Raw genomic sequence first — 19,715 nt, forward strand, 5'->3', positions numbered from 1 at the left:
ATCTAATAGGTGTGAATGCTCTAGGCCTGAAACGGAGTGACAGACAGCTACCTGGAACCAAAGGAAGCCAGCAGGGATAGCCTATGGTGCCAGATGCCAGCAAGTGTCAAGAAAAACAACACCATCCCCAAGTTACCTCTGGGCCTTGCTAAGCTCCCCAGATGAACTCCACATAGACCTTGTCTTATGAGGTATACAAGCTAGGCAAGGCAGACCTGGGAACCTGTGGTGGCTTGAAAGAAAATGGCCTACAAAGGGAGTGGCACTACTAGGAGGTGTGTCCTTGTTGGAGGAAGTGTGTCACTGTGGAGGCAGGCTTTGAGGTCTCATATATGCTCAAGCCATGCCCAGTGAGACAGTTCGCTTCCTGTTTCCTGCTTGCACGCTGCTGTGTCCCACCATGATGAGAATGAACTGAACCTCTATAACTGCAAGCTGCCATCTCAATGAAATGTTTTCCTTTATAAGAGTTGCTGTGTTCATGGTGTCTCTTCATAGCAATGGAACCCCAACTAAGACAGGGGTCTTTTTAAACAGAGAAAATGCGAATGCAGAGAAAGTCTATGGTACTGGAGAGATGGGGTGGTGCTGGGGTCCTTGCTCTCCCAGAGGACCTAGTGTTGGCTCCCAACACCTACATGGTGGCACACAGCCATCTGTTAACTCCAGTTCCAGGAGTTCTGATTGCCTGCTCTGACTTTTGAGGGCTCCAGGCACACACACATGGTGTACACATACATAAATGCATGCAGGCAAAATGCTTACACTCGTATTAAAAAACTCATAAAATAATAAAAATCTTAAAGGCCTGTGACAACAGTAACTAGATTAGTTTGTGGGACTTTATTTCAGTTGCCTTATATACTTCTTTCATGGAGAAAATAGCATAGCATAAAATATAAACCGGCAATTCCACTGACCTCAGATTCTGTGACAAAGGTAGAAAATATGTCTGCTCCTCTAATGCTGCTGTGACTTCTTTAGACACTCAAGATGACATGTGGCCACATCTGCTATGCTTGTGCACTGTTCTTATGTCCATCTGGCCCATATGTTTTCCGCCAATTTCTCCCACACGTCCAATACGGAGATAAATTAATCTAGCTATTAACATCTCAAGCTAGATCCAGTTTTATCTGTAACCTCAGCGTTGGGGAGGCAGAGGCAGGAGGATCATGAGTTTGAGGCCAGCTTGGGGGTAGCATAGCAAGATCCTGTCTAAAACATCTGCTAGGGCCCTCAAGATGGCTCAGTGGGTAAGGGTGCCAAACCTGGTGACCAGGGTTCAATCCCCAGGATTCACATGATGGAAGGCGAAAGCATTTACAAGTTGTCCTCCGGCCTCCATGAAGTTTTGTGGTACACACACACCCATGCTCACAAATGCAAAATAAATTTTTAAGTGAGACAGAAGATACTGAAATTTAATGAACACACATATCAGTGTGGGTGAATAATATACCAACACTCCTTCCTATCCTAAGTGCCTTACTAATCTTGAGTTCAAAACAGCATCCATTAACCCTTCCCTGAACATGACTGCACAGCAGTGTTTTATGGCCACAGGCTATAGAGACAGGACTGTATGTATGTATGTATGTAGCTACTGGGGGTCAGTCTCTGATCTTTGCTCTGCCGTAAGTCCTGAGATTTGCAGGTGCGAGCCAGCATGCCTGACTCATTACTTAACACACCTTCGCTGTGACCCACAGCACTTGAAAATGAATATGCATAGAACATCATTTCTTCAATAAAGAAAAGTAAACAACCTTTTTCCACTTAGGTTCTTGAGCTTACAAAGCTTTGTATTATTATTTTATGTGATTGTACACATGCTTCTACCCTCTTTTCCTTCATTGTCTCTGAGGAAGATGAAGTTTTTCCATTAAACACGGGCATATTCCATTAAATAGCAGCTTCTCGAATGATACCCAAGAAAACCCACGACGTTTTTATAATACACTATAGAAAGTTAGAATGCTGTTTTTATAATACTCAGTTTCTACATGTTCATGTGTAGAGGCTGACTGGGCAGCTTTTAAAACTCCCTGGCATCTAGAATGGTGGTGTCCACTGGCAGTCCCAAATTTAACTATCACTCATATTAATTCATATTAGCTGTTTCTTACAAAGTCTTCCTGTGGTAGAAATGGCGTGGGAAGCATGTTGCAGCATTGCTATGTGCTGTGAAATTTAAATTTCCCCCTCCTGTTGGGACCATCCATCATCTAGTCTTTCTCCCTTAAAAGGAAAGCCGTACAAGGGTCTTCTTACTGTTGCCCAGCAAAAGTTTCAACATTGTTGCAGCCTTAGACCAACTATGGGAGAAAATAATTGCATTAGGAAAGTCATAGGCATGAAACAGTTGGAAGGTCCCCCCCAACTGGACAGGTATTGCCTGTAACCCTAACAGCCAAACAATCCAAAACAGGAGGAAAACACCCCTTTTGGAAGGATGAGCATGCCAACTGCGACCTCAGGCAAGGCAAGGCTTCCAGAAAGGCTGAGTTTTGTGGTAGCTGCAGGCCACGGAGTCATATCACATGATCAAATGGAAGTTGCCAGAAGGGTCTTTCCAGCCATAGGCACCCTTTTTGATCTCTCTCTCTTGGAGCAGAAGAATGCCTGATTCTTCTTCGCTGATAGAAATGCCTCCAGGAAGCAGTTTGGGAGAATGGCTGAGAATGAGCCTCGCCCTGCTAGCTGTATCTTTGATGAACATGTTATTTCGAGGACATGGATGAGATTCCATCCTTCTCCCCCAGGAATGCCGTCTACCACGTTTGATTTTCTAGCTAGCTCCTCAGACATCATGGTGGCAGTGTCAGAGGGAGTGCCTTGAACCATGTGTGTTAAGGAGATGTTCCCTGGACGAAGGGTTGACTAGGAAACCTTTCTAACAAGTGGGACCCCGAACATAATACGTTTTTTCCTGGTTCAAGTTTAGGATTAAATGAAGAGGAATTGGATAGGTTCCAGAGGATAGTAATGAAAATGATTAAAGGGCTGGTGATGAAAGCCTCGAGGAATTGGGATTACTTAGCCTGGGGAAGAGAAATCTGAGGGGTGATTTAATGGCAGTCTTCAAGTACAGTACGTGGAGGGTTATTGCAAGCATGGGAACCAGCTGTTCCCCAGCTGTACGTACACTCGAGAAGGAGTGGACTACAATTTCAGGGAGGGATTTCAGTTAGCCAGTGACACCAGGGGATCCCAAGCAAACTCAAAAGGTGAAAGGTCATGACGGAGCGCCGTTGTAATGTACGGAGCTCCTGCTAAGGCAGACAGCAACGCCACAGCAACATGTACTAACATAACAAGGGCTGATGGGGAAATTATGGGCTATCACTAAACACTGAGAAAATTTACACTCTGAGGGGATGGACGGGCCCCAGGATTTGGGAAGCTCAGGTTGAAATCCAGGGAACTCTGAAGAGGGGAGGCAGAGCCGTGGCTGCGAGCCTCACCCCACTAGGGCTGGAGTCCTGTGGCGCACAGCGAGGATCCCATTGCCACAGGGCTCTGTGACTGACTCTGGGGGTCTTCAGGAATGGGAGACAGGGCTTGTCCTGTGTCTCCCGCTGCACCTGTCTGACGTGGGCTGATCATGCGCTTCAGTTCATCACCAACTCTCAATTATCAGCAACTTTATTCTTAATAAAATGACACTTTTAAAAAAATGTTTTATTACAAAGCTTCTTTTAAAAAATGCTCAGCACGGCAACTCAAACTGGAATGACAAACGTTAAGATGACAGTCTGGGGCAAAGGCTGTGCCTCGCTGTTTAAAAATAACAGGTACATCAACGCTCATTTTAACAACTGGCATAAATTCCCACTAATTGGCTAATAAAAACAGGTACAAATACAGAACATTTAAAGGAATAAACAGTTCAAGTGCTGGGCTTTTTACAAGAGTGAAAGGAAAGAAATGAAAATCCACTGCAAATGGGTTTGCTCAAAGTGTTACTTTAAAGTTTGTCATTATTAAAAAAAAAATCGGAAGATTAAGTGAGTTGGGCTGCCAATCGCTAACAACGAGAGTGGGTTTGGCTAATGGATTAGCTCTATCAGACGCTTCACAGGATAGAGGCCACCGTGTGTCCTGGAGAACACGCCTGCTGGACAAGATCGCTCAGGAAACAGAAAGCTTCTCCTCACCTCGTTTTTATTCCAAACTCTTCCAGACTTATGAATTTCATTTAAAAGCTCACAGCTAGTAAAATATACAAGGAAAATAAAAATTTAAAAAAAGGAAATTTAAAAATTTGAGTTAAAAAAGAAAGAGAAGCGAACACAAGCTTGATCCTTTTGTACTGTTAAATAAAACCATGAAGAAGATAGGAAAATGAAGACGGAAACAAGAGGAGTCCTCCACAATTCTCACGCCAAGATGCCGATGCCTGCTCTGGTCGCTGGCTGGGGTCGCACGTGACCAGGTACTATCCTTGCTGAAGGGTGATGGGTCTGCACGGAAGGGAAGTGCACACGGAGGCCAGAGGCAGTGCCGCTCAGTGGGCAGGACTTACTACCATTCTCTTGGGCTTTTTTTTTCTTTTTTTCTTTTTCAGAAACAACTGGTTTTCGACTTGCTTTTGGAAGTTGGCGCTTGCAGGAGACAGGAGGGAGGGCCAGCAGTGACTGTCTCTGTGGGTCAGCATCTCTGGCAGTGACCTCAGGGTAAAGAGGCTGTCAGAGCTCCTTGGGGTCAGCCGGGCAAGCTGTAGAGACAGTCTGGGTTTTCAACAAGCTTCCATCTCCAGAAGAGGACCTGGAGTCGCCGCCTTGGCTTTGCACGTTGGGAATGAGCTTCTTTTGCCACCTCAAGAAGGAACAAACGAAATGCTATTAATATGAACTGGCCATGGGCCTCTAAAGACTGTACCTTCTATTACAGGCATCAGTGTCTGACCTACGCATTTAAATGGTCCATTTCCTCAAGTTCACGTTGGCTAAAATAGAGTGTTGGGTACTAGCCAAAAGAAACCCAAATACATCCCAGGGTAGGTATTTAAAGCTGAATTTTTACTTGGCTCTGTATATGCATGTGCAGAGCTATGATTTGACATGTATTTAAAGTGTTGGATCTTGGTTAAAAAGACAGACAAAAAAACCATGTCTGAAAACAACGACATTGATAGGAGGAATGTGCTAGACATGAATTGGAGAGGTGAGCAAGAGCCAGGCCAGAGGACGGCCTGCCATGCTAATATTAGCTGGTTTTAGACCACTGCAGGGAGCCACTGCAGGATCTTACATAGTTCTGAAACATCCCAAACAGCCAGCATGCTGCTAACTCCCATAGGACAAGCCGAACACACCCAGGATGTGCTGTGCATTCTTACAGGGCAAGGGGCGGGAGAGCCTCCACTTTCACTGGAGTTCTTAAGGTGATTTCCCCCATAACCACAAAGACACTTAATGTTAGCCTAGAATGAGTACTCTGCAAGGAAACAAATTTTTCAAAAACAAAGAACCCCTAATCCCCAAAGTTTTACGGACCTGAGATTTTACAAAGTGATTAAAGGTTAAAATGAAGCACCGTAACAAGGAGATAGAGCAAAGGCGTGGTTCGGTCCTTCACCCCGTCACTAGTCTCCATAGCTGTGAACTTGAGGTGGAGGTGGAGAAGCCCTGTGTCCCATCTGGAGCCCATGACAGCCTCAGATGAACACAGCCCTCGATGCTTCTGATTGGTATATCCCCCTTACAAGCAGACAGTTCCCCCAGAAGGTTAATTCTATGTGGTGGGCTCCTTCACACTCCCACTGAGGAGAAAAGGAAGCAGTCAGAGCAATCAGACGGCGGAAACCAAGCTGTGTCCATCTGAAGAGTAAAAAACAGCCTGGGTGGCCAAGTGTGTTCCACAGAGCAGCAGTTCGCAGCACAGAGGGCACCAGCCCACAAGCCGAGCTGAGGAGGGTGGGGAGCAGCTTCTGTGCGTGAGGAGAGCAGGGCTGTGCGTGAGGAGAGCAGGGCTGTGCGTGAGGACAGCAGGGCTGTGCGTGAGGAGAGCAGGGCTGTGCGTGAGGACAGCAGGGCTGTGCGTGAGGAGAGCAGGGCTGTGCGTGAGGACAGCAGGGCTGTGCGTGAGGAGAGCAGGGCTGTGCGTGAGGAGAGCAGGGCTGTGCGTGAGGAGAGCAGGGCTGTGCGTGAGGAGAGCAGGGCTGTGCGTGAGGACAGCAGGGCTGTGCGTGAGGACAGCAGGGCTGTGCGTGAGGACTGTTGTTCCCACCACAGCTGTCCCCACAAACACCCGATCCACAGTGAAGCAACTGTATCCCCCCAGTAGCTACTGAGAAATGAAACAAACCAAGAAAATGGGAAGAGAGCATCCCAACAAGTTAACAAGTCTCCAAAGAAGAGTTCAAATTCTTACTCTGCACACCTAACCTTTCCCAATTTAGCAGGACACCCTGTTCAGTTGCAAGTCTTTGTTATCAGCCAAGCAACACTTCAGTCCAAGGAGGATCAAAGAGCTACGGAAGGCAAGGCCTTTCTAATGAGAGAGGAACAGACTAAAGAAGTCTGGACATGGGCCCTGCACGTCTTCTCTTTACTTTGTGCTTCTGCATGAAGGCTGTCCAAAGGCTTGCTCCAGGCTGTTGTTCCTGGGCAGTTTTCCTCTCAGTCCATCTGTCTGTCCGTCCATCCATCTGTCTGTCTGTCCGTCTTCCTGCCTCCCTCCCTCCCTCTCTCTCTCCTTCATTCCTCCTTTCCTTTCTTTTTTCAAGACAGGGTTTCTCTATGTAACAGTCCTGGCTGTCCTGGAACTTGCTTTGTAGACAAAGCTGGCCTCGAACTCAGAGATCAGCCTGCCTCCTAAGTGCTGGGATTAAAGACATGCACCACCACCACCTGGGTGAAAATATTTTTTTTCTTAAGAACATATGACCTTGAAGTTCTACGCTGCTGGCCCAAGTCAGGCTGCTGGGATTTAGACCTGACTGGTCTTAGGGAGCTGGGAATGTCTCTGCTGTCTCTCTGCTGGGGTCTGTCCTCATTTCCAGGTGCAGGGAACTCTAAACCATGCAATAAAACAACTTCTGTGGCCTAGCTATGACCCCCCCCCCGTCCCTCTTCTCCTGCATGACTGCCAATAAGCCCCCCTGCTCCTCCCTTCTTGAGCTGGGCTCAACAATAATTAATAGTCAAGACAAGCATGGCTGCCTAGAGCATCATTTTCCTCACAGACAAGACATAACTTACCTGGACACACTCTCCCTGTCTCCACCTAGTCATTTTTTTCCTACATACTCAGGGCTTGGTTCACCATTCTGTGGCCTTGCAACTCCCCCTGACAAGTTGGCCATCTTTGGAAGTCCACAGCATGGCAGCCTACCACCCGCCCCGGGCTGCATTCCTGTTGGGGAACTGTCATTTAAAGTGTCAAGGAGGCTCCTTGACTGTCCTAGGTCACCCTGTTAAAATACCCTGGCCCCAGGGCAGACCGGCTCTTATGCCCCAAGGGAGAAACGGGGTCTTCGGTGTGGTGTCTTATGTATATAAAATGGGTCAACTCAAGATTCTTTTGAAGAAACCACTGACACTAAGCTCCAGAGATGGGAGGCTTGCCACAGTCTGCAGAGGGGCTGGGCTGCCTGCTGGCAACGGACGGGGCTCCACCCACTGAAGCCTTCCCTTGCAATCAAAGCAGCAATTACGGAGCCCTCAGCTTCAAAGGGAGCCAGCGAGTCTCTCCTACAGATGTTCAGGCCAGTGTCCTGCCATGTGGCCATTCGTGCAGTGGCTTGACAAACAGTGCAGAATACAATGCCCCTCGTACCCCGAGCACTGATGTTTCCTGGAACTATCTCCAATCCGACATAACACCCTTCCACTCAGGTGGAACAGAGACGCCTTTTCTGGCTTAGGAAAGAGCAAAGATGAAGATTCCTGGCAGGTGAGCTGCACTGACCCCGAGACACTGGGCCTCTGGCCTTGGCACAAAATTGAGAGGGAAGCAAATGTGGAATTCTATTGAAGGCCCCTTCTCCCAGCTATAGTTTGATGGGGGAAGCCCCTGACACCTGGGCTCGGCAGCTATACATGCTAAGGCATGGATAACGAGGCAGGTCTCTAGGGACAAAATGCAAATTCTCCTACCCTTTACAGTGTGCTCAGAACCTAAGCAGCCAAAAGCACTGGGCTGGGACAAGATTTGCCCCCCTCCCCACAGCCCCACTAACTACCAACTACTTCGGCCTAAATGCCACCAGCAGGAAGTAGGGGCCTGAATGTGTCTCCAGTTATGACGTCATCCTTGGGGAGACAGTACTAGAAATTAGTTTTGTGGGAGGTGAAAAGAGGTTTTAAGTGCCAGAGTTGCCTTGTGGCAACATACCACACCCCTCATGGCAGCAGCCTGCTGTTCTCTGCCTGTTACGGCAGGGCGTGAACTCCTGCCTTGCACAGTTTGACGTATGTGGAGGGTGGCTGTGCAGGATCCCAGGACAGGAAGCAAGCATGGCGGAGTGGTCTAGCCCTGTCCTTCCGCAGGGGAGACTGAGGCAGATCATGACATGGCTGGACAAAGGTGACCCCTGTAATGGCAGCTGGGCCACTTTCCCAAGCAGAATGCTTCCACAAGGTAACTGTGCGTGCCAACAGCCTGCCCCCGGGTCAAACTTTGCCACCAGGACAGTGCTGTGCGCTCTCACGGATTTGTAGAGGAGGAAATCACGGCAAAGGTGTGATGACATCACCCAGCCCATAGTGGGGAGAAAACGCTTCTGTGCTCTCAACACGGTTACCACCGCTTTGCAGCTAAACTATCATTCACTTTCTTTACCCTTCCTCCCCTCTGTCCATCTGTCTGTCCATCACTAGGCAGCAGTCCCTTTATCCTGGCAATGTGCTCTGCATCTAGAATACCGTAGCTTTGCCCAACCCAAGATACCATGCTGTTTGAAAGCAACCCAAGGTCATCAAGCAACAATGACACTCTGATCCCCTCTGAGAGTCCCTCCTAGCCTACTAAGCCTGGCTGTGGCTGTGGTTCCTTGGCAGTGAGACAGCCTGGGGTTTGGGGAAAGGAAAAATGGAAATGTGTGGTCAGGGAGCTTGACACTGAGTTTTGTTTCTGCACCTGAATTAGCCCTTAGTTTCACATTCAGGGCTGGCCCATCGCTAACCACAGAGCTGGGGCAGGGCGGCACAGGGGGTGGCGGTGACGATGACACAGGAAGGGGTCTGTAGCCCTGGCTTTGGGCTCAGATTAGATCAAAGCGGAGGCCCAGTGTGCAGCTCTCTCCCTGCGACACGTACTGCGACCTGTTAAACTAAACTTTGATGGTGCCAAGGTGACTTGAGGCAGGCCTGGGACCCATTGGCAATGTCTACCGGGGTGTTTCTATCTATACAGTACAGATCAGCTTGGCTTGTGAGGACGCATGTCCTGTGACTGCTGGATCTACAATCTGGGGACACATTTGCGGCATGTTTTATAGCAGTGGTTCTCAACCTTCCTAGTGATGCGACCCGACCCTTTAACACAGTCCCACATGTTGTGGTGTCCTGGAACCATGCAATTATTTTCATTGCTACTATATCACTTTAATCCTCTACTGTTACGAATCATAATGGAAATATCTGATATGCGGGACATCAGCTAATGTTAACGTCTTATAAAATGAGGCAGCAGGCCCCTGTACACTTGTGTGTGTCTTTTCAGATCAGGTGCCGTTTGCTTTGACGCTGCCTTGTGAATCCGTCCGAGTACACAGTAGATAGGGGAGGGGCGGTGCATGTGGGCTAAGACCCTGAGAACAGACAGTCCTCAGTCGGGCTGCAATCCAGTCTCCGCAGTCATGACCTGGATTTACCCAGGAAGTCACTGCAACGTGCCAAGCCCTGGTTCCTCATCTGTGAGAAGCAGGTGGCAACCTGCCCTTGTTCCCAGTGCGTGGATGGATGCCGGAGAAACAGGGGAGTTAGTGGTGCCTGATGCTCTCAAAGGGAGAGTAAGCCTCAGACACTGCCCTGGGATTTACAGCGCACGCGCGTGTGAACTCCACTCCGCTGCTCAGCAGGCACTGAGGTAGGGCAACAGCCCAGGGTTCCTCCACACCCCGTAAGGCTGAGAATGTGGGATACACAGGCTGAGAACGCGAGGGTCGAGGAGACTCAGGCTGACCAACAGAGAACCAAGATGAAGCATGGAGGAAGCAAGAGGATGCCGCTTATGGGGTTTCTGGTAGAAAATAAAAAGCAACAAGGGAATTCCTGGGTACAGAGAGTCTTCTAAAACAGCGGTGGCTGAGCAAGTCTGAAAGGCAGACCATAAGTTGCAGGCGTGCAGCCTACACTGAGGAACTTGGCCACTAGCAAGCTAGAGCTGAATTAAAAGCGAATCTTGCTTTGGACTTTTCTACCACATGGTGCATGAAGGAATGAAGACTCCCTGCTAAGGCTCCAGGTGCCTGAGCAGGAGATCAGGGAAGGCACAACTTCAGGCATGGAGAACAGAGGAGGGGTTAGACCATGGAACTCATGCACAACACATTTTACCTCTACACAGTGCCCATGTACCCCTAAGTCCTGTCCCTTTACTTCCGACTTTTATTATTCAAATAAAATTCTTTTTTTAATGTTCCAATCCCCACAGCATGACAGAAGCCACATATCCCTGGTAGTGGGGAATGGGTCCATATTGCAAAGAAAGTTACAAAAAAAAATTAGAGATAGCAGTATAAAGTTTTTCCTATATTACTTGGAGTCATTTACAGCAATGCCAAACTACCACATATTTAATGCCAATATACCACACATATATTGTAGCATATATAATGGCACACTCTATAGAGTGTGCATGAAGTACTAAGAAAAAATTTCAGCACACCGTGTTGACGGCAGAATTATACTTAAAGCCTTTTTTTAAACATGTATTTTATGTGTATAGGTGTTTCCCTACATACATGTCTCCACATCACCCATGCTCCTGGTGTTTGACGGAGGCCAGAAGAGGGTGCTGGATCCCCTGGACCTGGCGTGGCTGTGAGCTGCTATGTGGGTGCTGAATATTGAACTCAGATCCTCTGAGTGAGCATCCAGTGCTCCTAACTGCTGAGTTCCCTCTCCTGTAAATCCTTTATTAAAAAAGTCCATGTTTGGAGCTGTGGGCATTGACAGTGGTAGAGCCTACTGTCTGGAGTTTCTGTTGTTGTGATATAACACCATGGTCAAAAGCAGCACGGGGAGTGAAGGGGTTATTTCATCCTGCGCTTCCTAAGCGCAGTCCATCTCAAAGGAATCGAGGGAAGGAACCGAAGCAACATGCCACTTAGCAGCTCACTTCTCCTGGCTTGCTGTCTGCTTTCTTATACAGGCCAGGACTACGGGTCCAGGGAAGGCACCACCCACCTCGTGCAGGCGCTTCCCACGCCATCACTAATTAGGAAAAGGCCCCGCAAGATGGCCTACCAGCCACTCTTAGGGAAGCATTTTCTCGGCTGTGGCCTTTTCTCAGGTATCTCCAGCCTGTGTCAAGTTGACAAGAAATTAACCAGGATACCTACCATGCACAAGGTCCTGGGTTCTAGCCTGGGTACCACACACATACGAATTCCCATGTTCTGATAGTTAAAAGAGTTAGAGCTTCGGGTTTCTGAAAACTCTGTCACTCAGAAGGTGGCGAAACAGATCCTAATAAAATTTGTCTAAAACAGCTCCTTCCTATTATAGAAGTTATTTTAGTACATAGATGTAATTGCCTGCCATAGGTTTCAGGACAATTCTAGATGTTATCTCAAGGGAGTTTAAGTAAGCCTCTTGTGCATCTCTTCATGCCCAGTTAAATTTTCAATATTTATTTCTTGTACATGGGTGTTTTGTCTGCATGCATGCATGTGTAGAATGCATGTGCCTTGTACCTCAGAGGCAAGAAAGGGGCTTTGGCTATGACTGTGTTGGTTCTGGGATTTGATCTCAGGTCCTCTGGAAGAGTAGCCAGCGCTCTTAACCACTGAGCCATCAGCTAAGTTATAGTGTCTGTCATCTGATCAGTGGACCTGGTCATTATTTGAGTTCCATTTTCCCATTTCTGCTTCTTTGGCCCACCAGTGTGATCATTTTGGTTCCACAAGATGGTCCTGTGAGCCAAATACAGGCTTTTCCTGTACAGTTGTCCCTTGGTAATGCTTTCCTGTCAGATGTGAAATGGTGCATATCTGTACATAATGTATGTATATCCTTCCTGTACTTTAAGCCATCTCTAGATTTCATTTAATACCTAAAACAAGGCAAGTGCCATGAAATGGTTGTTTTACACACACACACACACACACACACACACACACACACACACACAAGTGTTCTGTCTACATGTATCCCTTCCCACCAAGAGAGGGCACCAGATCTCATCACAGATGGTTATGAGCCACCATGTGGTTGCTGGGAATTGAACTCAGGACCTCTGGAAGAGCAGCCAGTGCTCTTAACTCCTGAGCCACCTCTTCAGGCCCGAAATGGTTGTTTTCTGTATTGTTTAGGGGATAATATTGCAAGAAAAAAGTGATGTGTAGCATTCTGCTATAGACACAAGTGTTGCAGGTTCAAGTACACTGGGCACAAGTAAGAAGGGGTAAGGATGCTCACTAGAGTGCTGGAGAGGCCCATAGTAGGGCAGTCCTACCTGACGCCATTCTCACAGAGCGAGCACAGTGCTGGAAGGCACACCAAAACCAAGCCTTGCTGTTTTGGAACTTTCTGAAGACTCGCCCCCAGAGTCTTTAATCTGCAGCTGTCTTTACCCACAGCTGTGGCTGCAAAGACTTGGAGTTCTAACTGTGCCTGTCAGTGTGCAGAGCATCCTGTCATGTGAATGACTGCGTGGTTTAAATGAGAAGTCTTCCTCAGTCCCGGGCATTTGAACGTTCGGTCCCCAGTCAGTGGGGCTGTTTGGGGAGGCTCAGGAGGTGTGGTGCTGTTGGAGGCAGCGTGTTGCTGGAGGCGGGCTTTGAGAGCTTGCCGATTCTAGTTCACTCTCTCTGCTTCATGTTGTGGCTCAAAATGCGAGCCTTCAGCTTCCTCAAGCTCCTGCCTCCATGCCTGCTCCTTGCTGCCATGTGTCCCTGCCATGGTGGGACCAGAGCCCAAACAAACTCTTCCTTCTGTATGCCTTGGTTTTAATGTTTCATCACAGCAACACAAAGTAGCTAAAACAATGGCCACCAGAATCCCGAACTCCGGGTCATAATTTGAAGACTTACAGTTTACATGGCAGCTGCTTTAGCCAAGTTGTCATTATGTAACCATCTCTGTGTTAAAACAGTGTGACCAAGCCTCGCCCTCCCTGTCAGAGGTCTGAACTTTCTAAGGAGCATTTCAGTTCAGAGTGCTCGCTGGCCTTACAGATTCCCTACGGAGGGTTTTCCTCATCTGTGGCAGGCGCGGCAGCCATTCGTAGACACACAGCACACCAAGCAAGAGGAGGGGAGATGCAGGTAGGCCATTCCTGTAGAATGGACAAGCCAGGCACAGAAGCTGTGGAAGAGCCCTTTCAGGACGCCAAGCTCTCCAGCTTCAAGCAAAGTGAGCCAGGAATCTCAGGCAAGCCAGATGCAGCTAGCGGTGGAACTAGACACTGCATCGTGAAGGGAGGCAGGGGGAAGCCTCCACTAGTGGGCGGAGCTGAGCGCAGAGCAACTGTCTGCTTGGGTGACCTAACTCCAGCTGGGTGGACACTGAGACGACACTTACTGCCTGTGACCCCTGCCTCTAACCTGACAGTCACTCATCTCCAGAGAGAGGGGCTCTTTCCCCAAGTCTTTAACTCCCACTAACTTCCTTCTGTTTGTAACAATTTCCATCGAGTGATCCCTGTGTGTTACAAGATGAAGAAGGGGACAGCAGGTGCCGTTTTCTCTTTCTAGGTACAGGCAGGTGCCTTCATTTTTACTTTGAGATTCTGGACAAGTGTTAGGATTTCTCCAGCTGCCTCCCATTTCCCTTTAATTTCATCATTTCAAAAAGAAAAAAAAAAGGCCCAGTAGATTGGAGAGATGGCTCAGAGAGAGGTGAAGAATACAGCTGCTCTTCCCGAGGTCTTGAGTTCAATTCCCAGCAACCACATGGTGGCTCACAGCCATCTGTAATGAGATCTGGTGCCCTCTTCTGGCATCCAAACATACATGGAGGTTGAATACTGTATACATAATAAATAAATATATCTAAAAAAAAAGCCTGGCTTGGGTTTCTAACTCAGCGCCAATCCAGAGGCAGACACGTAGAGGCTGGGTCATGTAATGAGGTTGGTTCATGTACATTTATGGGGTAGAATTAGGAACAACGGCTCATATGTGCCAGGGTGAGCTTCTATAGGAAACAAATGTCTTTGAAAGACCACGGAGGATGTTTGACCACTTCCCAACTCCCAGAGGATCCGGGCTGAAGCTGAGACAGTACAGGCTCCCCCAACCCTCGGGGATTCAGCCTTCTTGCTCTGCAGCTGGGAGGTCCTGTGGGAGGACTCACAGGACCCAGGAGCCTGAGCCTTTCAAACGCAGCATCAAACAGAAGCCAGAAACAGGTTTTTTTTTTCAATGTAAATCCAAGCCCTGCACAATTAACTCCTGTAGCCTGTATAGCACTTGCAATTACCTCTCCCACACAGCTCCTGGCCCCAGGGCAGTGAAGGCTGAAGGTTCTACTTAGTGATAAACACACTTCTTCATTTAGTTAGCAAGCCTCTGAGATAGAGATTATGCCAAAGCCAAAGTGGGGATGTGGTGGGGGTGGGGTGTGTGAGGGGGTTGGGTGTGCGCATCAGTGTCTCCAGGCACAGCTCTGTGCCTTTAGTCAGAGGGGCTCTGTACCTTCTTAAAGGATCCTGCTTCTCCTTTTGAATTAGCTTGTGGATACCATGTAATCAGAGGCACTACACTGAAACCGTATCTCTGTATAATTTTGGCTTTGGGGTTTGCTGTACTACAGTAAATATTAATAAACTTGTTTACAGAGTTGGTTGTTAATTAACAAACACAAGTGATCAATTTTCCCAATGTTTCAAAACGTCCACTTCTTTGCTCGTTCTCTTCACTAAGTCAGGAAGGAAGAAAAGTTGAGGCTTTGATAATGATCTCTGGCCCCTTACAAACTGCTGAGGTGTTGCAGGTTCCGAAATCAAACCCACACGGAAGCCCTACAAACTCCTGGCGACACCATCACTGTGCTGTGGAATCTAGGAACTCCACAGTCAATCCACAGCCCAAATGCCAGCCACCCAGGACACTGGCCCTTTCCTACTCAGATTTACCTATTTATTTTACATACTCTTTAGTTTTATGTAACGTGCTGTATGTAACCCACAGCTCATGTCGTATTGTTTTATAGTTACCCGTCTTATACCTATAGCCCCTCAAACTGGAAACTCCTCTGGGAAGGAAAGGATCTCATTTAGCAAGTAGCCTCTCCCTAAGGTAGTGCGGGAGTCACCCTCACTGGGGTTTGCAGGGTGAATAAACCACTAGTGTCTATGACACTGGCCTTCCAGCAGACAGAGAAGGGTGGGTTCAGTCTCACCTCCCAAGGCCCTGGGCTCTCAGCTTCCCCACAAAACCTGGGGAGGATGCCCTTGGCTTGTTCAAAAGAATCCACAGGAATGGCTCTTTCTGATCCCATTTCCAGCGGGACAAAGTGTGCTCTGCTCCTGAGAGTGGGCCAACAATAACCCAGAATGGATTTGCATGTGGAATTTTCACACGTGTCTCACTGTGGTCGATTCATAGCATCCTCCTCCTCAATTCCTACCTGCAGCTTCAAGACGCCACATGGGATACCCACCCCCAAACACAGAACCATGAAATATAATCCGCGCATTCTAAGGGGTGTCACCACGAGTGTCTGGTGAGCTTTTTAGCATTTGAGCTGCATATTCAGGGGTGTGAGCTCAAAAGATCTTTCTCATTCAGTAGGAGTTTCCTTAACGACGCAAAGTTAGTGTCAGCACGGACCAATGGGATGGAAGGGAGGACAGAAACAACCCACGAACCCACAGACAACTGATTCTTGACTTAAGTACTGAAGAAACCACGACTAGTGGAAGAGTGGGAGGGAACATGAATACCCCCACCTCGGGAAGGTTGAAACCAGACTCCCATGTTTTACTCTACATGGGCTGAAAGCCTTAATGTCAGAGCTGAAACTCTAAAACTACTAAGGGAAAACGTAAAGAAAATGCTTCAAGATAATGGTGTAAGCACCGATTTCGGGAACAGGACTCCAACTGAAAGAAAAGAACCACGTAAGCTATCTCATTGGATTAAAAGGCTTCGGCTCCTTTCTGGCGGTGACAACCTCCCTACGAGAACATGCCTCTCGCAAAAGATCTCCTTCATCCCTCTCCTGAAGAGGAGAAGAGGAAACACAAGAGAAAGCGCCTGGTGCAGAGCCCCAGTTCCTATTTTATGGATGTCAAGTGCCCAGGATGCTATAAAGTCACCACGGTCTTCAGCCATGCACAAACGGCAGTCTTGTGTGTTGGCTGCTCCACTGTCCTCTGTCAGCCTACGGGCAGAAAAGCAAGGCTGACAGAAGGATGCTCCCTCAGGAGGAAGCAGCACTGAGAAGCACCTGATTCAGGATGCGTGGGAACCACCCCAATAAACACGTTTTGGAAAAAAAAAAGTCCTCGGTTAAGGAGCTGACCTGAAGGACAGGAGAAAAGCTTTCCAGCCATGCCTGACAGGGGCTAACATCCGCAGTGTACTGAAGACAAACAAAACCACTGGGAGCCGTCGGGTAAGAGCATGCAGCCAGCTAGAGGATCTAAGTTCGGCTCCCCGCACCCACATCAGGCTCACAGCTGCCTGTAACTCTGGTTCAAGGGGATCCAGAACCCTTTTCTGGTCTCCACGGACACCGTACTCATGTACACAACCCTCCTCATAGTTAATTTTTAAAAATTTTTATTTTTCAGCTCAGGGTTTCTCTGTGTAGCTTTGTAGACCAGGCTGGCCTCAAACTCACAGAGATCCACCTGCCTCTGCCTCCACCTTCTGAGTGCTGGGGTTAAAGGTGTGTGCCCCCATGGCCCGGCACAGTTAACATTTTTAAGTGGCTTCAAAGCCAACAAAACCCTCAAAAACATAACAAACAAACAAGTAATGCAGTCGATACATGGGTAAATTACCCAAACAGATACTTTTGAGAAAATGTTCAACAGCTTTAGCTATCAGGGGAATGCAAATTACAACTACACTGGTAAACACACGCTAATCACAGCACATCAATGTGGGATAGGAACTCTTGCATATTGTTGGTGGGAATGTAGGTCAGTAAAACCACATGGAAATCAATATATGGTGGTTTTCCCCAAAACACTAAAAGTAGTCCAACCGTATAATCTGGCTCCTGGGTATACACCCAAAGTCAGTGTACAGCAGAGATGCCCATACACCTACGATTCCAGAGCGGCTGTTCACAGTAGCCAAGTTACAGAACCAGCCCAGCAGTGTGGCAACAAATTAATTAGATAAAGAAAATGTGGTAGGCAGACATAACAGTGGAGTACTATTTAGCTATAAAGGATAACGAAATTCAGTCACTTGGAAACAGAGTAAGTCATTAGAAAAATGGAATAAACCGGGGGTGATTGTGTTAGGTGAAATAATCTAGACCTAGATAAACCAATGTGCTCTCTCTCTCAATGTGGAAGCTAGAAGTTTTAAACACCATGAGAGTGGACAAGGAAGCCGTCTGGGGGGGGGAGAGGACTAGCAGAAGAGAGAGGAGCTAGGGAGAGTAGTGTGGAGGAGGCCGGGAGATCAGAACACAGCACACTGACCCATGTTTGCAGAGATGCCCCGACAGTGATGGGTGGGGGCGTCGAGCAAAATGAAACACTAAGATTCCACGTGCAAACCTGATACTCTGGAAGCTAATCTAACAATAAAAATAAAACAATTTCAAAAGGCAATTCCCCAACAAAATTCATTATTCTGTATACTAAACCCAAAGAGTTACCTTTAAAAAGAAATCCTTTTTCAAGAAAAAGAAAGAAGACCCTGAAAATTCAAAGGGGCTACTGGGAAACAAGGGAGGTGAGGAGACCCAGGAAGGGGGGTTGAGATGGGAGGGAGGTGGGACTGAGGGGTGGGAAGGGCGGGTATGACCAAGCAAGGTGTGTGTGCCAGAGTGTCAGTGTGAAGCCTGCTAACGAGTAGTTAACTGTATTGAGTTTAAGAGACGTGTGAAGTGTCCCCGAGTGCACCAGAGGAGGCCTGGAGAGTAGTCCCTGTCCCTTCCCAGCTCGGGCACTGGGCTTCATTAGCTTTTAATGACAGCATCCTCTAAGAACTGAGAAATGGCTGTGGGGATTTCACCTCATTCTGCAGTCTGGAAGTGACAAGAAACTGCGGGCAAGTGACCCGGGGCACTGGCACACGGATGGGGCAGTGACAGATCTCTGTTACCTCCGTTAGGTGACAGGACTGTGGCCTGCAGGCAATAAGAGCTAGCTGGTATTGAGCAGAGAAGTGACATCATCGATTTGTGTTTCAGAAGATCCCTCTGAGAGCAAAATGGATGACCAGCGGAAGGAAAGTCTGTGGCCACGGCAATTCCCCAGAGGCTGCGACAATAGCAGTATTCTAAGGAAAAGCGGCTGGGCAATCTTGAAAGGCAAGGTGGTAAAGAGGACCCAAGGGGAGTCCAACAGGACTGGTGACTACCCAGGTTCTAGAGAAAGAACACCAAAGAAGCAAAGGCAACACCTTTGTGGAGAGCAGCTACACCCCATCAACTTAAACTTAAGACCCAGCCGTCATTTACGAAGCCAGCTTCCCTGGGCTGTGTGGCTAGAAATCAAAGACTTATCATAAAGCTAAGTGAATTCAGTTTTACTTACAAATCCTAGGGCGATGGCTAACAGTGGTTACTAATACAGAAAAACGCACAACAGAAGACATAAACCAACCACTTAAGTGCCCATGTGATATTTCAAAATAGGAAAAAACAACAACAACAAAAAATCCACACAGATCTTTCTTGCTACAAATAGATTGTCCACATGTCATTTCAACTGAGTCTTTACCTTGCAACAGTGACATTCCTCAGACCCATCCCTGTTGGATGAGGAGGGTGACACACTACTTCCTTTTTTTTTTAGGGCAGATTTCCCGCTGGTCGGTAAGAAACAGCTGAGGAGAAAACCCTGAGGGCAAGAGACTAGAGAGCTAAGCGGGACAGAGGGGGGTAGCGGAGGCCAAACCATTGCAGACACACAGCTGGGCTAAAAACCCGGTGCACTTCAACGGCGCTAGACTGAGTCTGACGGTGTTTTCCTCTCTCAGAAACAATGCTGAGTACAACCGAGAGAGAGGGAGAATCCACAAGCAGAAGCCTCTTGTTAGAGCTAAATCAGCAATAGGACCAGAGAGTTGATCTTACCATGTTTCAGATGTAGGCAGCTGTCATTCTGGGACCTGTACCTGCAGAAAATTGTGCCTTTAACAAATTTTTGTGGAGAGGTTTCTGTACATCCCAAATACGTAGTAGTAGCTACAACATGGTGTGGGCCTGTGCGCTTTGCTTTCTATGGCTCCCATTGTGGCCATTTCTGTTTGTGCGGCACACGGGGTGGCCTTCCGATACAAAGGAAAAGGAACCAACGTGGGACCTCACTGACTCCTGCAATCAGTGCAAGCACTGCCATTGTGGGTTTAGTATTAAGAACCTAAAACGCGTAAGAGACTCTCAAGGGAATACAAGGTTGCACGT

General features: G+C 47.9%; 2 protein-coding genes across 8 annotated transcripts in view; one reads left to right on the forward strand and one right to left on the reverse strand.

Annotated features, from left to right (window-relative positions):
- Positions 1-3,632: 3,632 nt before the first annotated feature.
- Positions 3,633-19,715, reverse strand: part of Lef1 (lymphoid enhancer binding factor 1) — a 109,581-nt gene continuing 93,498 nt past the window's right edge. For 4 of the 7 annotated variants that reach the window (XM_040751783.1, XM_005082802.4, XM_021234559.2 and 1 more), the window contains 2 exons: positions 19,386-19,426; positions 3,633-4,821 (listed from right to left, as the gene is read on the reverse strand). In XM_040751783.1, coding sequence (XP_040607717.1) covers positions 19,392-19,426 — 35 coding nt within the window. In that variant the 3' untranslated portion in view covers positions 3,633-4,821; positions 19,386-19,391. The remainder of the gene's footprint in view (positions 4,822-19,385; positions 19,427-19,715) is intronic. The other 3 variants (XM_040751782.1, XM_013122592.3, XM_021234558.2) reach the window with 1 other exon arrangement.
- LOC101822962 (40S ribosomal protein S27-like) lies at positions 16,286-16,600 on the forward strand. The gene has a single exon (XM_040751786.1). The coding sequence runs from the start codon at positions 16,307-16,309 to the stop codon at positions 16,559-16,561; it is 255 nt and encodes an 84-aa protein (XP_040607720.1). The 5' UTR covers positions 16,286-16,306; the 3' UTR covers positions 16,562-16,600.

This window comes from Mesocricetus auratus, unplaced genomic scaffold, assembly GCF_017639785.1.
Source record: "Mesocricetus auratus isolate SY011 unplaced genomic scaffold, BCM_Maur_2.0 Super-Scaffold_100009, whole genome shotgun sequence".
NCBI classification, from domain to species: Eukaryota; Metazoa; Chordata; class Mammalia; order Rodentia; family Cricetidae; genus Mesocricetus; species Mesocricetus auratus.

Coding starts and splice junctions, on each gene's coding strand:
- LOC101822962 (XM_040751786.1), top strand. CDS start 16,307: ATGCCTCTCGCAAAAGATCTCCTTCATCCCTCTCCTGAAGAGGAGAAG.